Here is a 22,662-nt window from a genome sequence, read left to right on the forward strand (position 1 = left end):
ACATTAGCACAAATAGTAAGAAATTATTATTATTTGTTTAATTATTCAATGATGTTGAGATGTTGAAGGTGCTCCATTAAAATAATTACAAAGCAAAGAATGGGACTGCATTTGACTTATATTAAAATATTTAAATTAAAGAATTAAAATTTAAATATATATATATATATATATATATATATATATATATATAGGCTATATATAAATTATAAATCCTCTATATAGGCCTTCTTTATTCTATCAAGTTCCAATCATTAAGATGGGACACCTTCAACGTTTTTATAGGCTACAAATCCTGCTGAAATAAATTAAATCCTTGAATGAAAATGAAGGGTAATATATTGTCGTGTAATCAATATTTATTAATGTTCTCATGAAGTAGGCTACTTCGTGGCCACATACATTTTCTGCAACGTTTTTGTTTTTTCCTGAATACAACTCGCCATTTGACTGTGCGCAACTTTATTGTTCTCGACGAACAACGGTCTGACGCTACTGCCTTTGAAATGGCGTTGATGTAGTTTAATACGCCATTATTTGTAGTTATTGTGCTTGTTTACGTCACTTCAGACTTAAGTTTTCTGGTCCTGTTTGAACTTTTGGACCTTGCCTCTATATGTTGGCATTGCGGAGTTCATAAACAAAAATGTGGTGAAGCAATTTGCTAATAATATACGTTGCAGAATAAGGCCGCAGCTAACCCCGGACTTGCTTAGGGATTACAACGGCTTTTGAATGCTTGGCCTGCCGCAGCTAAATGTCGGTGAGTTGCTGTCGTTGAATATCAATTTAGCTAGCAAACGAAAATGTCTTTGTTTGACTGAAATGCATTTGTTGAGTAGGGTAATGAAGCATTTGTTTCGAAGTTAAAACCTAAATGATTTGCAGCAACTGTTTTTCTTGTGTAAGTTAAAGTTATCATATTTGCAAAGGTAAGCTACATCGGTGGCTAACAATGCTAACGCTAGCGAACTTGCTGTAACACGCTAGTGCTTTGATAGCTATACAACATTCAAGGTGCTTGGCGTGTTTACAAACAACGAGCTAACATTACAACATGGTAGTTGGCTACCGTTAACAACCAGTTGGCTGTAGAAAAACATTTCTAATCCATAACCTGGGAAGAATGTCAAACAACTGTCGCCTCTTACTATTCATTTTGGGAATATGAAATCGTTTGTTAATTAAAAATATTGTTATGCTCTCAAAACCGCCAGTTTAGTTACCCAGCTAAATGAATGAGTTTGCAGTGTTTGCAGGAGTAGCAATTGTGCGTTACTTATAACATAAGCATGTTGTTGTAATGTAATAGTTTACAGTGTTACGTGTGTCTTAGTTCTTAGCACTAAGTGTGCAATGTAGTTATTGTCATGTCTTACGACACGCTATTAACACCGTTTTGTTATTTTTCTCTCACATTTCAACAGGCTTACAAGTAAAGCCCGGTGGATGTGTATCAGTAGCGGGGATCTGGAAGAGAAGTCAAAAACTTACACTTAGCTTCAACGAAAACATTACCCTTTGCTTTATAATTAAGAAAGACTTTTCTTTGTTTAACAGTACTTCCTATCCGAATTAGATTTTGTAACCTTAGCAATTATACTGTAAGTTAGTTCCCAAAACTGTCAATATGGCATCAGTGCCATTGTACTGCCTGTGTCGACTGCCATACGATGTCACTCGCTTCATGATCGAGTGCGATATCTGTCAAGACTGGTTTCATGGAAGGTATGTCCCTTTTCAGATTTAAAACTTTGTTGATCATATTGTTCTCTATTTGCATTGTGATTCATGATGTGTTTTTTTTAGTTGTGTTAGGTGTGGTAGGATAGGATTCCTGCATACACTGTTTTTGATCCACGTCTGATATAAAAATGTGTTCTGTTTAGCTGTGTTGGAGTAGAGGAGGACAAGGCAGCTGAGATTGACCTGTACCACTGCCCCAACTGTCAGGTCACCCATGGGCCTTCTGTCAGTAAGTTACCATTTGTTAATGTTATTGTCTTATTGGTTTACTTTGACATAATAATGCAATCGTTGATCTTTTTTCTGTGTTTCCTTTTTCTCAGTGCGTAAACGGCGCGGAGGCAACAAGCAGACGGATGGTGGTGGTGGTGGTGCTGGAACAAGAGACCCAAGTCGGCCTGTTAAGACAGGAAGCCAACAGTTTGTCAGGGAGCTACGAAGTCGCACCTTTCCAAAGTAAGTCTTTCCCGCCATCCTACAATGATAAAAACTATAAAAAAAAATATATTTCTAAGTTCAAAGATAAAAACACTGATTTCTGTTTAATGATTAATTGGTTTTAGTGTACGTCACATTATGTTATTGCAATCGATTGTATTACATTTGACCAATTTTGCTGCAGTATAGATGTTAATTTGCTTTCCCAGTGTATGGTGTCCAATAATTTGATTTAATTAGATTAGATGTTTTTACTATCATCCTCTGCTTTGGGTTGGTGGGAGGGCCTGTGTCCTACTGTGACATAATTGATTGGTTTGAATAATTTATCTCTGTGATCGTAATAAAAATGTGTACATATGTCCGTTTGTGTTTCCTTTACAGTGCGGATGAAGTCTTGCTGAAGCCATCTGGGGCCCAGCTGACGGTTGAGTTTCTTGAGGAGCATTCATTCAGTGTTCCTGTCATGGTGCTGAGGCGGGATGGCCTAGGCATGACCCTTCCTCCATCATCATTCGGTGTCAGCGATGTAGAGCACTACATTGGTAAAGTTTTGACACGTACAAAATTTATATATTTATCTTTCCTGTTTAAATTTTTTTTTTTATCATGTGAATCAATAGTTGTTTCTGTGTTGTAACTGAGTCATTTACATTTCTCTCAAAATAATTATTTTTATTTCAATTGCAGGATCGGACAAAGAGATTGATGTGATTGATGTGTCTCGCCAGTGTGACCTGAAGATGCGGTTGGGAGACTTTGTTGAATACTACAACAGGCCCAACAGAGACAGAGTGCTCAATGTCATCAGTCTGGAGTTCTCTGAGACCAGGTACACTAACATTTCACATTTATAGACTGTTCAGTTTATGGTTAGAATCCAATATCTTGTAACTTCAGTCTAGTGTTTCTTATTTATTTTACATATTACATTTAAAAAAGGAATAAATGAGAGCTTCATTTTGAAGTTGTATTGTTAAAGATGTGATGTTTTGAAGACTAGAGTGTTGGGCTTGTTTTAGGCTGTCAAACTTGGTGGAGACTCCAAAGATTGTGCGGAAACTTTCATGGGTGGAAAACCTCTGGCCTGAAGAGTCCGTGTTTGAACGCCCTAATGTGCAGAAGTACTGTCTAATGGGGGTGAAGGATAGCTACACAGACTTCCACATTGACTTTGGAGGGACCTCAGTATGGTACCATGTCCTGAGGGTGAGAGGACAAATAATTTCAGTCATGTTTGAATAGTTTAAGTGACACTTTTTTCTTTCTTTTTCTTCAAAATAAATTGATATTATTTTACAAGCTACTCTCTTTCTCCTCTCTTATCTCTTCAGGGCGAGAAAATCTTCTACCTAATTTCCCCCACCCCAGCCAACCTGGCACTTTTTGAGCGGTGGAGTTCCTCATCTAACCAGAATGAGATGTTCTTTGGAGACCAGGTTGATATGTGTTACAGGTGCTCTGTTAAACAAGGAAACACCTTGTTCATACCAACAGGTAAGCCGTTAGTTACATGAAAACTGCTTTAAGCAGAGTTGTGATAGTCAAGCAAATATCATTTACACTTTTGTCATCTGTTTGTCTCTAAGGGTGGATTCATTCTGTTCTGACTCCAGTGGACTGCCTGGCCTTTGGAGGAAACTTCTTGCATAGTCTCAATATTGAAATGCAACTGCGGTTAGTTTCCTCAAGTTCATGTAATCTTATTGCAGAGAGACCAGCTGATAAATTAAATTGAAAAACAGATTTGACTTGGTATTTGCTTAATGAAATTTGATAAAAAAAATAAATAAAGTAACCAAGTAAAATAAAAGCACATGGCAAATCTTTGTTACTTTGGAGAAAGACAGTTGCCTTTCTGATGTTACGGCCCATTGTTCTGCCTGACAATTGGAATTTGCCTTATTTTCATGACTCTTTTAGTCCCTGAATTATTGTAGTTCCTCATTTTCAGTGAGTTCCTAGAACCTATAGTTCTTGGGGTTATTTGGTCTGCAGTTTATTGTCAATAACCATTAATGTCAGACTTTTCCTGTGTTGTGTTATCATTTTAGAGCATACGAAATAGAGAAGAGGTTAAGCACAGCAGACTTGTTCAGATTTCCCAACTTTGAGACTGTGTGCTGGTATGTCGGGAAGCACCTTCTTGATACCTTCAGAGGTGAGGCAACTGTCAATTTCATGTCTTTATGAGAACTACTTGAATGGCCTACATTTACTGTTTTGCCATATTATTAATCCAACACTATTCACAGGTTTGAGGGAAAACCGAAGACACCCTGCCACTTATCTGGTTCATGGAGCAAAGGCACTGAACAATGGCTTTCGCACCTGGACCCGGAAAGAGGTAGGCAAACTTTTGTTTAATTACTTTATTTATTTTTTTAATCTTTTTTGTACCTAGTTCTTTCTGCACTTCCGTGTGTATTTCATTACTTGTTTTATATCACTCCTTAAAGAGGACCTATTATACTACTTTTCTGGTCTTAATTTCTTGTTTTACACTGCTATAGAGCAACCTGACACGAATCACATCACAAAAAACTATGTAGATTTTCGGGAAGCTCTTTCTCTTATTTTGGCGATCCAGCACGTCCTGTCAACACTTGAGTGTGTGTGCTTCGGCAATCTCCGCTCCCTCCGCCTGTGATCGGCCATCTCCGCTCCCCTCCCCCCCCTCCTGCAAACCCCACTCCGTTGTGATTGGTTACCTTCCTTCCGGAACACTTTCAGTGGCGGGAAGCGCGAGCATGGACCTATAAGGGCGCGAGGCAGACACAAACAGGGAAGTGACAGCATTACCATACATGGAAACATCCACGTGGTGACTTCACAAAGTTACATGCGACGTCACAAAGTTACGGAAGGGTAGACCGCTTTGAACACGTGACTTCTCGACTGGCTAGAATAGTGTTTAGTGCTCTGCACAGACACCCCAGATGGTCAGCAGGGAATACGTCGAAATGCATGTAAGTCATTATTTGATAATTTAGTATGGTTAAGCATGACTATGAATCATCATAACAACGTTTATAGGTCATAAATATACATATTCACACGCACATGTGGATATATAAAGACACATGTGTGCCGATACACAACTACAAATCGCCCACCTTACGGGTAGGTATGTATGCGTATTAACACTTAGGTTTTGTACTGATTAAACCATCAAGATATAACTTGTTAATAAGAGCTTTAGAGGGGTCGAATAATTTGTTTTCAGGCTTTGTGCAGACAACTTTGAATAATAAAAAGAAAATTAGATAAATTAAATTAATTATACCTACGGATGGGCATTTTAAGAAATTTCCTTGTCGATCATCGGGAAAAGGAACGATCAATTCTAAGTTTAATCGTTATTTTTTTACATATTAAAAATTGCCTACAAAATACAGCGTGTTTTTACCATAGATTGTATATAAGATGTTTTTACTGAATGAAATTGTCATTCCAAGAACTTCTAGTCAAACAACAATCCATTTGCGATCTCTCTGCAAAGCATACAGCATGTTTGGAATCGCAGGTGCACGCCAGAGAAAGGCCATCAAGACCACCACAGAGGCAGCTGAGAAGGCCTCTAGATGGCTGTGGATCAAAAGGGGTGATCCGTGGGTACATGCTACTTAGACACAAGTTGGGACTTGATCAATCCCGGCTGGGTCGCCTGGGTGAGGGTGTATGATGTTGCGAGACCCGAAACACCCAATGACCCCAGGTTCCATCACTGATGATGTGTCTAAGTGCATCAATAGATGTATACTAAACTATATAAGATGTTTTTACTGAATGAAATTGTCATTCCAAGAACTTCTAGTCAAACAACAATCCATTAAGACAAGGCAGTTTAAGTTCAACTTTTGAAAAATAAGATTATAATATGCGGCGCAAGTAAAAGCCAGAGGATCTGAGCCAAACAATGAGCCAACGCTACGGCACAATTGAGCCTTGTAAGATGGGGCCATAGACTGTATAAGTGCACAGCACGTTTCTTTGAGTGGTAAAGGACCTGACGTAACCAAACCCTAAAAAATGTGCAAATAAATTCCCTGATGAAGGCGGAGTAGGAACGCATAGCCGCTGAAGTTAGCGGCGCTAGCAGGACACTTTAACCAGGGTCAAATGTAGGTTCCATTGTTCTATTGGTACATAATTTGGGTCTTTGTTGTGTTGTACTTAGCAGTGTTTATAATTTAACTTAATTTTTTGGTTCTAATGCTGTCCGATGCCAAACTTCACCTTGACCTCGTCATGTTAATGTTTGACATCTACTGCAACTCGTAGGCAGCTGAGCCAGTTCTGTTTTCTCCTCGAACTTGTTAAAAGTATCGTCTCAAGGGACGACCATGGTGAAGTGGCTAGAGCACGCAAAAAAAAAGTATTGCCTCCTGCCGGTATGATCTCTCATTGATGCCCATACAGTCTATGTTGCTGCCTCATAGTGCAATTCATTGAATTGCTTCAGGACTCACACTACGCAACACAACGTCTATTGGATCGGGGAAAAAAATTGCGTGATCGACAAAATTCTTAATGATCAATGATCGATCATCGATTAATCATGCCCATCCCTAATTATAGCCCCCTTATTTTAGATGTGTTTGAGCAAAATATTGTGTTGGTTGATTGATGGTCATCTCCCTTCACTCAGGCTATAGCAGATCACGAGGTGGAAATTCCTGAAACCATCAATACTCAGACTCTAGTAAAGGACCTGGCCAAGGAGATTCGTCTGGTTGAGGTAAATAGTAGAATCACTGAAAGTGTGTGTTCATTACTTTTTCTCAGTTTTACTGCCTAAACAATACTCTTTTTGTAGGACATCTTCCAGCAAAACATTGGCCGCACTGGACCTCAGTTTCCTGGTTCGCCACTTTCTAAAGCTCCCCTGACCACCTCTCAGAATTCAGGACGCCCACCTGGAAAAAAGAAAGGAGCCAAGCCCAAGGAGGTGATGGGGGGTCTAGGGCCCACTATCACCAAGAAGAAGAGTCAGAAGGGGCTACTCAAGGCAGAAGCAGGAGAACTTGACCTCATTGAGATCCACACCAAACATACACTTAAAAAATTTCAACCTGGCAAGACTAAAAACAAGAACAAGGTGCAACAATTGTGATGAATGCGGGAATTCTTATCTAGCTTTTTTTTTTGTCTTTGAATGTTTCATACTCACATCTGTTTTGCGACTTTCATCTGCAGTTGGAGATGCCTTTAGAGGAGTTTGAAGGGAAGCTTAATAAAAGCAAACTGAAACTTGTGCTGAACAATGGAAAAATTCAGGGGTAAGCTTTGCAGCTATTTGGTGTGTTCCTATTACTTTTGTGATCATATGGTCGTACCAAAGGTTTGGGTTCTTATCCTTCTGGCTTCAGAAAGAAAGACGGCAGTAATGGTGCAGGCAGGGCTGGAAAGTACAAACATCTTGCCATGGAGGGATCTAGTCCATCTGACTTGGAGACTGAGGATGAGCTGCAGATTGATGAGACCCCTCCTCCACGACGCAAGCCTGGAGGGCCTGGCAAGAAAAAGAAACTAAGTGGTGAGAATTTTTAACAAGATTAATATGAATTTAGTAGCTCTGTATGGAACTATATTCTTTCACACACTGTCAGCAAAAGCTATCAGAGACAGACTGTTTCTAAATCCTAATTAATAATATAGTTAATAATATTGTTTTAAAGCGACCCTGCTGCTGTAATTTTACTATGTTAATCTGTGCCAGCAGGTCTTCCAAGGAAGCTGCCCAGAGCCAAACCCTGCTCTGACCCCAATCGCATCAGGGAACCAGGGGAGGTAGACTTTGACATTGAGGTGAGATTATTGGGAACCAACAGTCAGTTTTTCTGAACACCATCTTTTAGCTTCAGTAACTAGTCGGGCTGGGCGGTATACCAGTGTTGTCAACGTCACCGGGGTGACGTCGTGCCATGATATGGATTTTGCAATTCTGTCATGATGTTATGAACACACATTTTGAAGATATAAAGGCAATCACACATATTATTATTATTTATTTATTTTTACCATTATTTTATAAGGAAGTCCGATTGACATTGGATAAAATGTCGAGGTAGCTGCTGAAGTTTGTTGTTGCGCCTGTTAATTTTAAGATCTTTAGTATTAAGAATGTATGAAACTTCCATAACTCTGTTTTGAAAATTTAAAAAAACGTTTACTGAGACTATTTTATTATAAACATAAAAAATGTATCTATTTAACATGATAGGCCAGGCAACTACTCCCAATATAGGCTTACAGGCGACACAAAAAAGTAATAGCGTCACCGTCACAGACGTAAAAAATGCCATGATAAAAATGTTAGGTCCTATCACCCGACCGCTAGTGTAAGTCATCAAATCATTCTCTAAGTTGAAAAAATAATTAATTAAAAACACTACATTATGGCTTTGCGTTTACCTTTTGGCTTTCTTTTCATACCACACCTACCCATACATTTTCAAGCATCCAGCTTTGTAGTTATATTCAATTTCACTTTCTTTTCCCATCAGATTGCATTGGCTGTTTTATCAAGCCAATTTCACTGTGAGAAATGCTTTTTTCAGTTGGATCAAGATGTTTCACGCAGTCTACCACAATCTTCAAGCTTGTTACTCAATATGAAAGATTCTTTTTTATTAAGGTGATAAATGCTTACCCATTGAACTCAGTACAGGTTTCTCACTGTGACAATTATCAAATGTGATACACCGCCTGTGAATTGTTATCAAAGACTGCCTACTTGATTATCAGTGTTTATCAGTAGAATAGTAGGGTTTAAAAACAACAGTTTTTCTTCTTATCAGTTTGTTTACTATGTGTCATGCATTATCCACCAGAATGTTAATATTACAGCACCGGTTCAATCGCAACAATATCATGTGTGTGCATGTGGCTTTAGGAGGATTACACCACAGATGAAGAGGCACTAGCAGCCCACGGAGTGAAGGGTGGTGCGGGGGGCATTCTTGACTTATTAAAGGCCAGCAAGCAAGTGGCAGGCTTGGACTCTGCAACACTCAGGTTAGAATACCTTTTTTTAACCAGTGTTACATTTATGATTTTATTCATTACTTCAATCCAGGAAGATTCTGTGATGGTATTTTAGAATATATTTATTTCAATTGATACATTCAGTTGAGTTTTGTAACGTTCAAAGCTATGTATTTGAAACACATTTCCTGATCTTTAGATATCAATAGAGCAATAGTCTAGAGCATTAGTGGGAATAAATTGTTCAAGGTGCAGTTTCAATAATCGAATAACCTTTAGAACTTGCATAGTTGCATAGCGCTCACACTACACCATGTTTGGGTATTTTGATGATGAGTGATTGCTCAACTCTGTCCTTCTTCAGTGAGGAAGCCCCAGCCTCTCCCAGTACCCGGGATGCCATTCAGGGTATGCTTTCCATGGCCAACCCCCCTTCCTCATCGTCATCTTCCTCCTCTTCATCTCCCTTATCCATCTCTGGAGGCCTGACAGAGGGATTAGGGAAGGTCAAGGAAAAGGGTGGGAAGGCTGTATGGGTAACTGGAGTGGTCAAAAAGACAGTAAGTCCAGAGAAGAAACCTGTCATACAGCGCCCCGGAAAACGACCAATTAAACGGCCAGCCCGTCACCTTAGTGACGAAGAGAGTCCGGATGATCAAGAGACTCTGGGAACCTGCTTTAAAGATTCAGACTATGGTGAGCAATACACTTAACTACTTAAACCTGCTGCTGTACAAATCAATAAAAGTAAAAGCACTAAAGTTTATAGCTTTTATTAATCAAGCCAGTATTTAATTATGGTGAAATCTAATTTTTGTTTTAGTTTACCCGTCCTTGGAGTCTGATGAGGAGGACCGTGCAAACAAGGCTAAAATGAAGCGCAAGAAAAACTGGGATGACACACCTTGGAGCCCAAAAGGTACCTGACCTAAATATAGCAACAAGACGGCTTAGATACACTTTTTACATTTTCAATTCAAATTCAATTTTTAACTCTTTTATAATTTATTTTCATTAATAGCCAGGGTGATGCCAACCCTTCCCAAACAGGAACGACCAGCCAGGGAAGGAGCTAGAGTCGCATCTGTAGAAACTGGTCTTGCTGCAGCTGCTGCAAAGCTGGCACAACAAGTGAGTTGCAAAAATAAATGCCGCTTTTTTTCTATTACATGGAATCTACTATCTACTCGGCTTTGGTGTTGGGTCCTTTTCTTGAGATTGTTTTCCATTACAAGATAGTACCCATGATAGACCTGCCTCTGTGTAGCTAGTGGTCATAGCGACGTTAGTAGCTTACCCAAATGACCTATGCGTGTCTACTCAGTCTCATCAGGGTGATCACTTACACATTTTGTTAGGTCCTTTACCACTCAAAAAAATGTGCTATAGCAGGCTGTCTCATTGTTTCATTTATTTTTTCAACATGTAACCAACGCGCTTATGGATACAGCAATCTCTTCAGATAATTGCTGGTAGCCTCTCTCAATTTGTGTGGCATCAAGCGACCACAGCATCGTTGTCCGGCATGCCATTTTTGAAAGAAAGTAGAACAAAAACTGGAGAGACGGCACACTGTTTGTTGTGCATGATAGGGTGTTGCACATTGATGACGCGACAATCTCTGACCAATTACCGTTTAGTACCTTGTACCTACATAGTTTTTCGGAACCTTGGCAGATTAGGTACCAGGGGCCTCATTTATCAACAGTGCGTAGAAAAGGTTCTAAATTCACTCTTACGAATGAAATTTTGTATGTGCTAAAGTACAAAAAAATCGGTATTTATCAAACGTGCGCTGGCCTATCGTACGCACACCAGTAAGTCCTCAATCTTGATAAATCCCACATGTTCTTAAGTGTCATGCTCGTTCACGCTCAGACCATTTGCATTCAGAAATGCCTCCAATTAACCATATATGGTCACAACACATCCCTTTATCAACCATCTGAATGTGTTTTACCCCTCTCCGCCACAATGGCAAAGAGCCGAGGGCAACAAAAAGAAACTTCTCCAACACAGAAATGGAAACCCTTGTAAACAAGGTTGAATTAAAGCTAAACATATTTTGTTGGCTCACCTAGTGAAGGAGGCATTAAAACAAAAGAAAGCTTGCTGCATGGGAAAATGTGATATTTTCGAGCAAGTTGTTAGGCAACGGCATTGTTTGGGGTCCGCGATCTGACAACTATATGTGCAGTCATTCATAAACTCTTTCAATAAATAAGAGATGAAGATAAATTCCTAACAACATTAGAGTTACTAAGTGAAATGAGTGATTGGCGAGTCACCGCGGCTCATCCAGCTCAACTGACAGCTGAGTGCTGTCAGATGAGACACAGCGAGCGTCGGAAGGAACCTCCGCCTCAAAACATGTAAACGTGTGACAAATTTAATGAATAATCAATTAGAGCTTACCTAAAAATAAGTGTGCCATGTAACTATTTATTGTATTTAGGATTTTAGCTCATTTGTACGCTGTTTTGACCGGCTGTTTTCATTTATATAGCCTATTGGCGATATTACATCTACTTTCAGTTTCATTACCCTACTGAGTCGCCACAAAACGTGATCAGTGTTCTTAAAGAAACTTAGATTATAAAACAAGAGGTCCAAAACACAGATGATGATTAAACAAACAAATGTATGACTTTAAATTACACTAGAAATGCACGGGTAGATTTGACGCGCGTGGCGAATATAGGTATAAAGAGAACGCTGGCGGTTCTAGTGTTAATGCAGACGTTGAAACTCGTAAATGCTTTGCGCTTGTAATATCGCTATTCTACCACTAGATTCTGTTCGTAAGCATGGTCAGAGCTGTGCTTAAATGTACACACATTCCTAAGTCTAAGTACATTTTGGTAAATCCCATACTTTGCGTTGCAATGTTCTTACGCCCTCCTTATGCACAGATTTGTGCGTAAGTACGGTTGATAAATGAGGCCCCAGGTACTTTTACATAGTAGAAAAACAAAAAGGTAGAGAAGAGCTGGAACCATGTAATGGAAATGCATATTGGTCTATGAATAACGTGAAGAAGCATCTTTGAGTTTGGGATAATGCCTCTTTTTTTTTGTTTGTTTGGCTATGATTCAGGAGCAGCAAAAGCCTGCAAAAAGAAAGTACACCAAAAAGCAGCGTCCTCCTGCCCCTGTAGTCACTCCTCCCCCTGTTCATACTGAACCAGCCCCACCATCACCACCCCCTGCTCCAGAGTCTGCAGCAGACTTCAGCCCTGACAGGAGGATGGATTACTATTCCGCCAGCCTGTTGGACCATGAATACACAGCAGGCCCAGGACCTTTTGGCCCTGGAGGCCCTAGAGGCAGCGGAGCCATGGCCCCTGGTGTATTCCTCACTTCACGCCGACCTTCGCTGTCTCCACAGAACAGCAGCTCTCAATCTGGTGCATCCCCATCGGCTTTAGCCAGCCAAGGCACAACAGGAGTCGGTCAAGGTAAGCCAAAGCCCTAAAGCAATAACGCCATGATGTAATATTTCTGACAGGATATTTTCTAATGTTTTTTCTTGTCACATTAATTTAGGGAGACGTCCAAAGAAAGGACTTGCAACTGCAAAACAGAGACTGGGAAAAATCCTGAAAATTCACCGCAACGGCAAACTTCTCTTGTGAGAGATGTTGGAAATGTGCTGAAGACTTTTAAGTGGGAATGAAGAAAAAGGCTTTTGTGAAAGTAGGTCTGAAGGAAATAGAGATAGTGATCTATATTTTGTACTCTAGATACATTTTGTTTACTGTTTTCATATGTTATTGAACCTCAATATATCTTGTCTGTCACCAATTACTCTGCCCATCTAATTAGCATCTTTTTTATCCGCACATCTGACTTTAAAAAAAAAATGTAATGTGCTTGAAGCACACTTACTGTGGTTAAAAAACTAAAAACCTTTCATGGTCACATAACATTTGGCATTGGGAAATTGTGACACAAAAAAGATACTACTAAATTGCCAAATTGTAATGTTTATTTTTTTAGGCTATTTTAATTTGCTCAATTAATTAAAATAAATGCTTCTGTCCATCAGTAATTTGTAAAAGTGAAAGGAAAAAACTATTTTCTATTTTGGTAAAATGCCCCCCCAACATACACACACACACACAGTCATGCAGTAATAGGGTTTTAGTTGTGTTTTTACCTCATTTGTACCTCATAACACCCATTCTAATGTGGTAGTTTAACAGGACACCAGTATTTACAAATCATTTCAGCACATAGTCAGCTCCCACTATGCCACATGTATTAATTATTTTTTGAGGAATTTGTCACTGATATTTGTGTAACTCATTTGTATCCCTTTACTGTAGCTGTACTCGTGAAATGGAGAGCACTCAACTGATGCAAAGAGTAAAATCATACGATTATATTTATTCTGTTCATATTTATTTAACAAGGCAGCATTTTTCCATCCCTAAGCCTGTTTAACATTGAATGTTATTACCACCTCATCTTCTTGGTCCCTACTTTTATTATTTCCAACCACTTAATACCTTTGCAAACATCGTATCCATTGCTTTGTTAGAATTGTTACAGTTAAAGTGGTCATTGTAAATATTTGTAATTTATAGTTACGTGGAAGATCAGAAAAATATTATGAGATGGAGAGACTAGTTTCCTGCAAGTTGCCATAATTTGTGCTCCAAGTATTGGCTCTTGGGCTAGATCTAGAGATTTGTTTTCTTTCCACAGAATGTACTAGGGATAACATGTTGGCAGAAATCTAGATTTAACTGTATGAAAACATTGTGAAGGTGCAGGATATGGATTTATTTGTAAATATATGTTGTAATTTAAGTTCTTTTATAGTTCGAAAACTTTGAAATCTTTCTTAACATAACTTGTACATGATACATTGCTGTATTTGGAAAATATCTGAAATAGTTCTTTTTTTATATTTGTACACAGTAATTGTCATGCTTAGTTTTTTGTCTCGTCAGTGTAATGGTGGCAATGTTCTGGGGAAAAAATGCCCTCGTTTTATTTTATCCATTTTATTTTATATTAATGTTGATATTCACTCTTGTGTTGGTGTGTACTTTGTGTTTTAAACATGATGTGTTTAAATACGACCTGAAACAGATAAAATATACCTTGGGCAACATTTTCTTTTTTTCATTGATTTATTTTAGGACCCCTTCAACAACAAAAATTGCAATATGTGGGCAAAATGATTGAAAAACAGTGAACTGTAAACTGATTTTTTGGAGGGCTCAGTTTTCACTGCATTCACTAAAGTGGGACTTAGGGATGGTAACTGTATGTATTGGAATATCAATAAGATACAAGTAATATTGTGTTGTACTGTAATTAAGCACATCTACAGTTGTTAATTTCTTCAAATGAAGATACAATTATTTGATGTTAATAAGTCTTAAGATATTACTTTTGAATGTGTATTGGTGTTTTTCTCAGGGTTTTTGTTGTATGCACTATTATTCAAATATTTTCATATCTAAACAATATTTCCATTTTAAATACAGTTTTCCCAATACACACGGGTTGAATGCATTTGTTATTAAAAATGTTCCGGTCTTTAAGTACCTATGAACTTGAATACACTTTCATATTAAATTGAATTAAAACATATTTTTCATAAACCATGGAGAACTCTACTGTGTGCTTTCCTGTGCACATCTGATCACAAGTTGAAGGCTGGAAATACCAGTTAATAGGCGTTGTACCCTCTTCCAGACGAAAACGCACTGGCGTCGTTTCTTACAACAATCACAAGGGAGTGCCCTGGTGTAAACGCAGTAGCAGCAGGTAGTCTCGCGAGATCCTAACTGCCCTACCACTCGCTAGTGCAAGATGGAGAAGCAAATGTAACACGCATTCGAGGTAAGCAGAAATACTTATTCTATAGTATTGACATGGCTTTTGGCACATGGGGGTCTTAATTTCCCTTCCTTAACAACTATCATCGACGATTTGCACCCATCACTGAAATCCGAGACCACAAAACTAGTATCTTTTTAAGGGTAAAGTACGGGTCTTCTGCTGTGTAAACCGCCATTTTTAATTTAGCCATGATCCAACTGATAGAGCATTGTGCGGAGGTCTCGCATGCTAGCCAGTTAGCTCGCGCAAAACCCGCAAACATTCATGCCACAGACATACACAGGCTCATGTTCAATCTGTGTGTGTCTATGGTCTGCGACTCTGTAAAACTACCAAGTCAAAGCTGTTTTATCGTGCAATGGCTGCTCACGGTCCTCGGGAGTGATGACAAAAATGACCGGTGAGAATTTAAATGTGTCAGTTTGCAGATTTGACTTTTCGTAATCTGCTAATGTTAGCCGTCAAAGTTTGAATTGGAGCCGAATTTACTAACATTGGCCTAAACTGCTAGTGAACCTAGCTAACGTCATATTACTAGCTTTTAACTTTGCTAACTTTAGCGCCACCTCGAACCCTGTACAGTCAATGACTCAAAATAAAGCTGAACTGCGTAACGTTGGGTGGCTACCACAATACAATTGGCTAGCAGTGTGAGCAGATTTAACTATCTATCTAACCAAACTAACTTATGAATGATATGGGTTGTGTAGTTATGTTACTCAAATTAAGGTTCTACGGCCATTTCTGTATTTTATGATGCAAATGATCTGCCCAGTTCACTACGTCAGTGCAGTGGTTAATATTAGCGTAAATATTGAGTTGTTTGCGCGTGTATTTACCCAGGGAGCTGTCATAAATGTAGTTAATATATATATATATATATATATATATATATATATATATATATATATATATATATATATATATGGGGAGCATCACACTGTCGAATAGGCGTATAACCGCCACATCGCTTTGTCCAGTCGTGACAACAAGTGGGGATGTCTCTCTGTGACAGTCAAAACTATATTAACGTAAAGTCAATCTGTGGAACATGTCATCCTTTTGACACCCTCTCAATCAGTGACCATAATGATGACAAGAGCAGTGGACTTGCAAGCATGCTGTATCGATTTGTTCGGTCACAAACAACTGCTGACTTCATTAATTCGTGCCAGTCCTTACTAAGACTGGCACACGAAAGTGGATCTGCATTAGCTGAGGAACCCAAAAAAGTCTACTGTTAAATGTTTTGTCTGAACATTTATGAGAGTCTCAATAATGTGGGGCCTGCCAAAGTTAAATGTATGCAATCATACACCATGTTTGTTTTATTTTTATTACAATTATTTAAGTAATTATTGAAATGATTTAATGATTGCCTAAAATCAAGAAGCATTTTGTATAAAATTAAGCATTGCTGGGTTATTCATAATGAGACATGCAGACATTTACAATGATTTGTTGAACCTAACCAAGGCATACAGTCGGGCATAGTACTGAAAGCACATCTGAGTTGAGCAACCTAGTTGGACTAGCCTATCCTGGCAGACATATCGGATGAACTTTTTATTAGAAAATTCAATTGTGTGATTAGTTATCTAATCCATTCCCCTGATAAGAATTTATAACCCACACATTAAATATGCTTGAATGAATAATGTTTCAAAATAGCAAATGCTGACCAAAGTAATGTAAACATTTCGCAAGAAATTCCTGAGACACGAATAATAAGTGTAAAACAGCAGAGGTCTAACAGATAAGCATGCATACACAGTACACACTCATATAATGTTACACTTATAAGTAAGCCATGCCAACCCCAAAGCTAGTAAAATAGAGAAGGTTTTGGGGTGAATTTGAAAGCGGTAGTGAAACCCCACCAAATGTTGTAAGTTGTTTTATATGTTTGTGTTATTTAAACACATCAATAATAATAATAATTACATTTTCAACAGTATGTGTAACTGGCACAATTTTTTTTAGGTTTTTAATAGAATAAGTTTCTTACGACATTATGAAAGAAGTTCCTTCTTCTAGTTGTGATTGAATTTTACATAAATACTTTCTAATAATTATTTTCACAAGCTTTGTTAATTGTGTAAACCTGTCAGTTTAAGTGTTTTGCCAATGATCAGGTTGCTTGAATTTTCTGGCAAGTGTCAATCTGATTGCATAATTTGTGTTTTCAGATAGTTAAAAGAAACTGCAAAGCAAGCCAAGGATGGGAATGGTGTGGCTATTGAACCAAAGCAGTTTCTGGTATGTACTGCTATCTTATTCACTACTAATAAGTGTTATGGTTTCTGTTACCCTGTTACCGTAAGGTACTGTTACAGTGCAGTTATTTTCCATTAATATTTTTTTCTTGAGTCTTAACTATCCTTCAAAATAAGTTAACCAATACTTGGGATTAATACCATAAATAATAAATATTAACAAAAGTAAATGTCCTGCCTTTTCTGCTTGTCAGTGAATTTTAGTATATCTGAATTATTTTGCTCAGTAACCCAAACTAGCTCACATTCTTCACAATTAGATTATAAAGCTTCTTACACGGTAGTTCATCCTAAACAATGTAAACTTAATTTCCTCTTCTCTGTGGTTTTATCTATCCATCCAGAGGGTTGGGGTGATTAATTGTAATTTGCATGTGTCAGCTGCACTTCACCTCAGTACAATGGAGCTCAGTGGCACAGGGTTTATACTGCCCACAGCACCAGGAAATTACTTTGAAAAAGTCACCAAGTCTCAGAAGCTGACCAGTGAATCAGTGATCTGTGAATTCATTAGTCTTTTTTTTGTATAGGCGCATCAGTCTTGGATTAATGTGGCATATTATTTGACATGATTACTATACCATTTATTTATAACGGAGAAAGCATTTTTCTTGACATTTTGGAAAAACTTATGAAAACAATTTTTCAAGGCCTTCAGTGAATCACATATGCTATAATGCAAAGCACTGTCCTGGAATTTGTGTCTGTTTTGATGGGATTTACAGCAGTAATAAATGAATTCTGCTAATAGGTGACTATTTATGAATTCATGTTGTTCGTCCATACTGTTAACTGATGTCAAAATTTGTTATTACTATACAGGAATGACACATTTTATGTATCTCTCTATTTCAGTTTTAGACACTATATTAGTGATAAGTCCACCAAATAATACTTCTTAGGTGACAACATATAAACACCTGGAATGGCCAGTACCCAGTATTGTGCTTGTTTTATATTTATTTACATTTCATATGTGTTCTTCTAACTAGTGAGTTTTGATCAGTTGGGATTAAATGATGCTGAAGGCCCTTTTGCTTTAGCTGGGTTAGTCCTAACCAATTGTGCTTCAGTTTTAGTAAATATGCTCTTAAAAGGTTTTCTTTACTTTATGCATTTATTATTCCCATAATGCAGCTGTGTAGAGGCATTGTGTTGTAGTGCTTCAATACTTGTATTTTTTGTTCATTGTTATCACTGGTGATGCACATAAAATGAATCCCCCCCATTAACAGTTGTGCAACCTGACAGATTGTGATGGGAATCATTTTAAGGATTGTTTATATTCATTATTATTCTATTGTTTTTGGTCGTTTGCTTTAGATGTTGTCAGTTGGAAACCTGTTTTATAAAAATTAAATGCTTAGGATCACATACAACGTTGAGGGGTTGTCCTTTATTAAAATGTACTGCATCGATAAACAGTGGCTACTCATTCCGAGCCATAACGTTATTCACTTTTGCACACTACCCAGAGTAATGATGACTGTGCCAACAGCTAGTGCTTATGTGCTATGGAAACAAGCGCGGATACGCTGAAAAATAATACAACGAACGGACGGAGGAGCATAGTTCTTTACCGAGCCGGTAGACGGTTGTGGATTTGCTCGAACGAAAACTGAAAACAAAACTCGCATTGTCACGTTAGACTCGCCCGACAATGATTCAGCGAGTTATTATGCGTTTCAGCTTGCTGCCCAACTAACGGTAGCTAGCTTGCTAGCTAGCGCGTGCTACGACTGTCTAGCTTTGGAACCGGGGTAAGAGCCTTAGCAAAGTAACACTACCTGGCCTCGGGTATTCGGTACATACCCATGGTATTGTTGCTGGGCATAGAGTTGTGTTTACAGTTTCGTTTTTACTTAAAGCTTGGATGGTGCTGGAGTGTGGGCTTCTCGTGCGGCCTGCGCAGCCCCGACCTAAATTAGTGGACAGTCAGGTCAGGACAGCGTGGTGAATTTGTGAGATCTGTGTTGACAGCACTGGCTGTAAAAGCTAAAACTGCGTAATATTTTTGTCCTCTGTATTAATATTGTTTTGCCTTAAATACAAACACGACTTGTTTGTGACTTGAAATACTTTTTTAATACGGTCTGGTGGTAATCATATGCTTTGAAGTATTTCAAGGGAAGATCGTTTGCTAACGTTACCGGCAGCTCACTGTTAGCTGGTCAGGGGCTAACATCAACTCGGGAGCAAACGTTACCGAGCGGTTTCTTTGCTACGTTTAGCTTCCCAACGTACATTTTTGGTCAAACGTTTTTTTTTTTGCCAATTCCCAAGCAAAGCAATCGCGTTTGTGATTTGTAACGGAAGCCGAGCGTCTGTGCTGTGACTTGTTAATATTAGGTAAATAACGTTATGATGTTAGCAAGGGTGACGTTAGCTTGTCAGCTAGGTAGCTATAACTTTAACCTGTCAGCGTCGAGTCCCTTGAGTTGATGTCGGGAAAGGATACTGTGTGGTTGCGATCTTTTAAATGGCAAACTATTTTTTTAGGCCATAAAATAGGGCCCAGCCTGATTTTAATTAACTTTGTGTCGTATGTTGCTAGCTAGCCCCTTGCTAAAGGTCTATCTGCTTTGTGATGATTATACCTGGCTAAAAAACAACAGACAAATGTACTATGTTAATAGCTTTAACCCAATAATTGTGCTTAGCCATTTGCTAGCTACTATAGATTTTTGTTTAAAAGAAATACCCATATCCACTGCCCTTGCTAATTAGTGGAGGGCTTTGTCAGAGTTACAGCTTGATAATTGATTGTACATTTATATTTTACTTTTGTAAACCATCCTCTCTTCAGATTAATGCATTTCACAGTCTAGTCAACACTTTGCCAATTTGACTTATGCCATCATTTTGCAGGTAACATGACTGGAACATGCTGTTAAATCGGTATTGCCAAATTATTTTCTGTAAGTACATTTCATGATTTGTATGACCAGATTAATTCAATATGTATCTAAATGTCTTAAGTATTTTGTTTTAGTACCATTGTTGGCTCATTTACTAATTATAAACTTGTGTAGTTCTTTATCGTTGGAATTTAGCATCATGTTTTGTTACCTAATGGATATGTACATTTCTTGACAGGAGCAACACATAGAGATTATCGACAATGAAGGTCGACAGAAGCAAGTTAAAGAAAACTCCTACGGAAGCTGTGAGTATGCCTAGTAAACTTGCTGTGATATAATTCCTAGCTATACTTAATTTCCTTAAAGTTGGGGGTGCAGTTCAAGCTATACATATAGAGAGCTTAGTAAAAGGTGTTGTTTGAGAATTGTTTAAAACAGCAATAGATGCTTGTCACCTGCCCTGAAAGCAATGAGACAGTTGGGCGCTAACCTTGGTGTCAGTAAAGCTTTACTACAATAATAATCATACCAGTTCTGGTTTGCATAGTAATAACATAGCAATTTCCCCTAAAATTATTAAAAGAGGGCACATCACAAACTAAGGATTCCATCTGTCAATCTGCATGAGAAAAGCTTGTTAAACAGTCAACAATGTTGAGTCAATAATTTTAGTGCAATGTTGCATCTCAGTTCAGGGCAGAGATTGTCCTAGTTTGGCCCTGCTCTTAAGCAGCAATTCACAGCATGGCTCAAGCCCGTCTTACAATGTGGTTGTAAAAAAGAGGTACATGTGGTCTGTGGGGTCGGTTTGACCAACTATTTTTGCTCCATCTGAACAGCCTGCTGACTGCAGGATACTTATAGAGAAGCTCAAGGCATGCAGTGATGAGCAACTACTGGTTGAACTACAGCACATCAAGACCTGGAATATTGGCAAGGTAAGCCCCAAAGAAAAGCCTTTCTCCTTGCTGGTCAATATTTCTGTTTTTATTTCATGAATGTAGGAGATGTTTTCCAGAAATGTGACAGCCACTGGGACTCGTCTTAGACTATGTCTGCACTACATGATGGTCACATTTTTAAAATGCTGCTTGCATAAAAACAATTTGTGTCCACAATAGCATTTTTAAATCACTTTTGTACAGACGTGTGCCCACAGTGAAACACCTTAACTATAGAACAACAGCGAAAGCTCTCCTCCTTTGTCTTCTTTTCAGTTGGCAAACAACAAAATGGCATGCAGTCAGCATCTGGTAAGGAGTGGGGCAGACAAAATCATTATTTTGTGGTCACAACGTTATCTGACTATCGTTGTAAAGCAGATTAATGGCATTAGTATGTCAGAATCAGAAAAACTGTCCATTTCAAAGTTATGTAAATTGGTCTTAGTGGTATGGATTTTAATTGTGGCTCATGGATGATATCTAACCCGGTTGTATTGCTCATGCTGCAAAAGTTAATGACAACAGGTATGCCCAGGGAACGGCTTTATCAACATTTAAATTCTTTATTATAGAGAAAGATAAGCACAATGGAATGTTTTCTTTGTAATACACAGCCAACTGTGACGACAACAAAGTGTCAACCTGTACAACCTTGATTCACCTATTTTGCTCAATAAAGCAGAATTCACAATTTCGTTTTGATTTAGCTGTTTTTCTGTTGCTCACAGTCGAATAAGTATGAAATGGTGACATAAATGCGTATCGACACTACTTATTAACCAGCAGTCTTGAGAATGACATAAATGATGGTCAATGGGGCGCTCCTGGTGTAGTGGTTAGAGCCTCCTCACCCCTGAGACTCAGTCCTTACAGCAGACCCGGTTTGAGTCCGACCCGTGGTCGGTTCTCTGCATGTCATATTCCCCTCTCTGCCCCATTTCATCTCTTGTCTCTCTGCACTACAAATAAAATAAGGCTGTCGCAGACGAAGAATTTACCTAGTGCAATCTGATTTGTCATGTCAGTCAACTGACAGTCGAATAATTTTTTTTTCTTTCATTGATCCATATTCTCATTGGTGAGACTACTGTGGTGATTTATAAGCGTACAATAAAGGGCTCCATCCATACACATGATCGCTTTAGGCTGGCTGTGTCATTATATTCCTATAGAAGACTGGGCATTCCACAGTTTTGTTGCGGCTCCGCTGCGGTTTTGCTCCTCGGCCTTGTAGCTCCTCGGCCTTGTCAGCAGTACTGTGCCGTGTTCCGCAGTAAAACAAAGCTGGTAGAAGGTGTTGATGGACGGTGGGGTACGGCACAGCGCAGACGGAGGACAGGAGTCACGAAACCGGGGAGTTCCCGTAGTAGTTGCAGAATTACGCACGTGGCGATAATAGAAGATAATACCATGTTTGTTGTGCTTGTGGTATAAGCACCCCTACCCTTGGTGTGGCACACCGCCCGGATCCCCCCGCCTCTAAATGTTTGATGCCGTATACCTGGACTGCGCTGTGCCGTGCTCCGCTCTGAAAACTCAGCCGGTGGAA

The 22,662-nt window shown here is 38.7% G+C and overlaps 2 protein-coding genes across 3 annotated transcripts in view; both read left to right on the forward strand.

Annotated features, from left to right (window-relative positions):
* The first annotated feature begins 501 nt into the window (after positions 1 to 501).
* On the forward strand, positions 502 to 14,295 carry phf8 (PHD finger protein 8). Of its 2 annotated transcripts, none has more exons than XM_080031912.1 (22): positions 502 to 763; positions 1,428 to 1,728; positions 1,890 to 1,975; positions 2,070 to 2,202; positions 2,569 to 2,729; positions 2,875 to 3,016; positions 3,207 to 3,393; positions 3,519 to 3,681; positions 3,774 to 3,861; positions 4,239 to 4,345; positions 4,440 to 4,531; positions 6,836 to 6,925; positions 7,004 to 7,285; positions 7,384 to 7,466; positions 7,557 to 7,723; positions 7,907 to 7,995; positions 9,083 to 9,204; positions 9,539 to 9,870; positions 9,998 to 10,093; positions 10,196 to 10,305; positions 12,271 to 12,631; positions 12,720 to 14,295. In XM_080031912.1, exons 2-22 carry the CDS (start codon positions 1,631 to 1,633, stop codon positions 12,806 to 12,808), a joined length of 3,078 nt encoding a protein of 1,025 aa, XP_079888038.1. In that variant the 5' UTR covers positions 502 to 763; positions 1,428 to 1,630; the 3' UTR covers positions 12,809 to 14,295. The 2 variants fall into 2 exon arrangements, with proteins under 2 accessions (XP_079888038.1, XP_079888039.1); XM_080031913.1 differs by having other exon boundaries at positions 7,910 to 7,995.
* Positions 14,296 to 18,988: 4,693 nt separating this feature from the next.
* huwe1 (HECT, UBA and WWE domain containing E3 ubiquitin protein ligase 1) overlaps positions 18,989 to 22,662 on the forward strand; it is a 47,163-nt gene continuing 43,489 nt past the window's right edge. Inside the window, exons 1-4 of the mRNA XM_080031731.1 lie at positions 18,989 to 19,068; positions 20,177 to 20,226; positions 20,405 to 20,474; positions 21,009 to 21,107. Of these exons, the coding sequence (XP_079887857.1) occupies positions 20,430 to 20,474; positions 21,009 to 21,107 (144 nt within the window). The 5' untranslated portion in view covers positions 18,989 to 19,068; positions 20,177 to 20,226; positions 20,405 to 20,429. The remainder of the gene's footprint in view (positions 19,069 to 20,176; positions 20,227 to 20,404; positions 20,475 to 21,008; positions 21,108 to 22,662) is intronic.

This window comes from Ammodytes marinus, assembly GCF_949987685.1.
Source record: "Ammodytes marinus genome assembly, chromosome: 7".
In the NCBI taxonomy this organism is placed as follows: domain Eukaryota; kingdom Metazoa; phylum Chordata; class Actinopteri; order Uranoscopiformes; family Ammodytidae; genus Ammodytes; species Ammodytes marinus.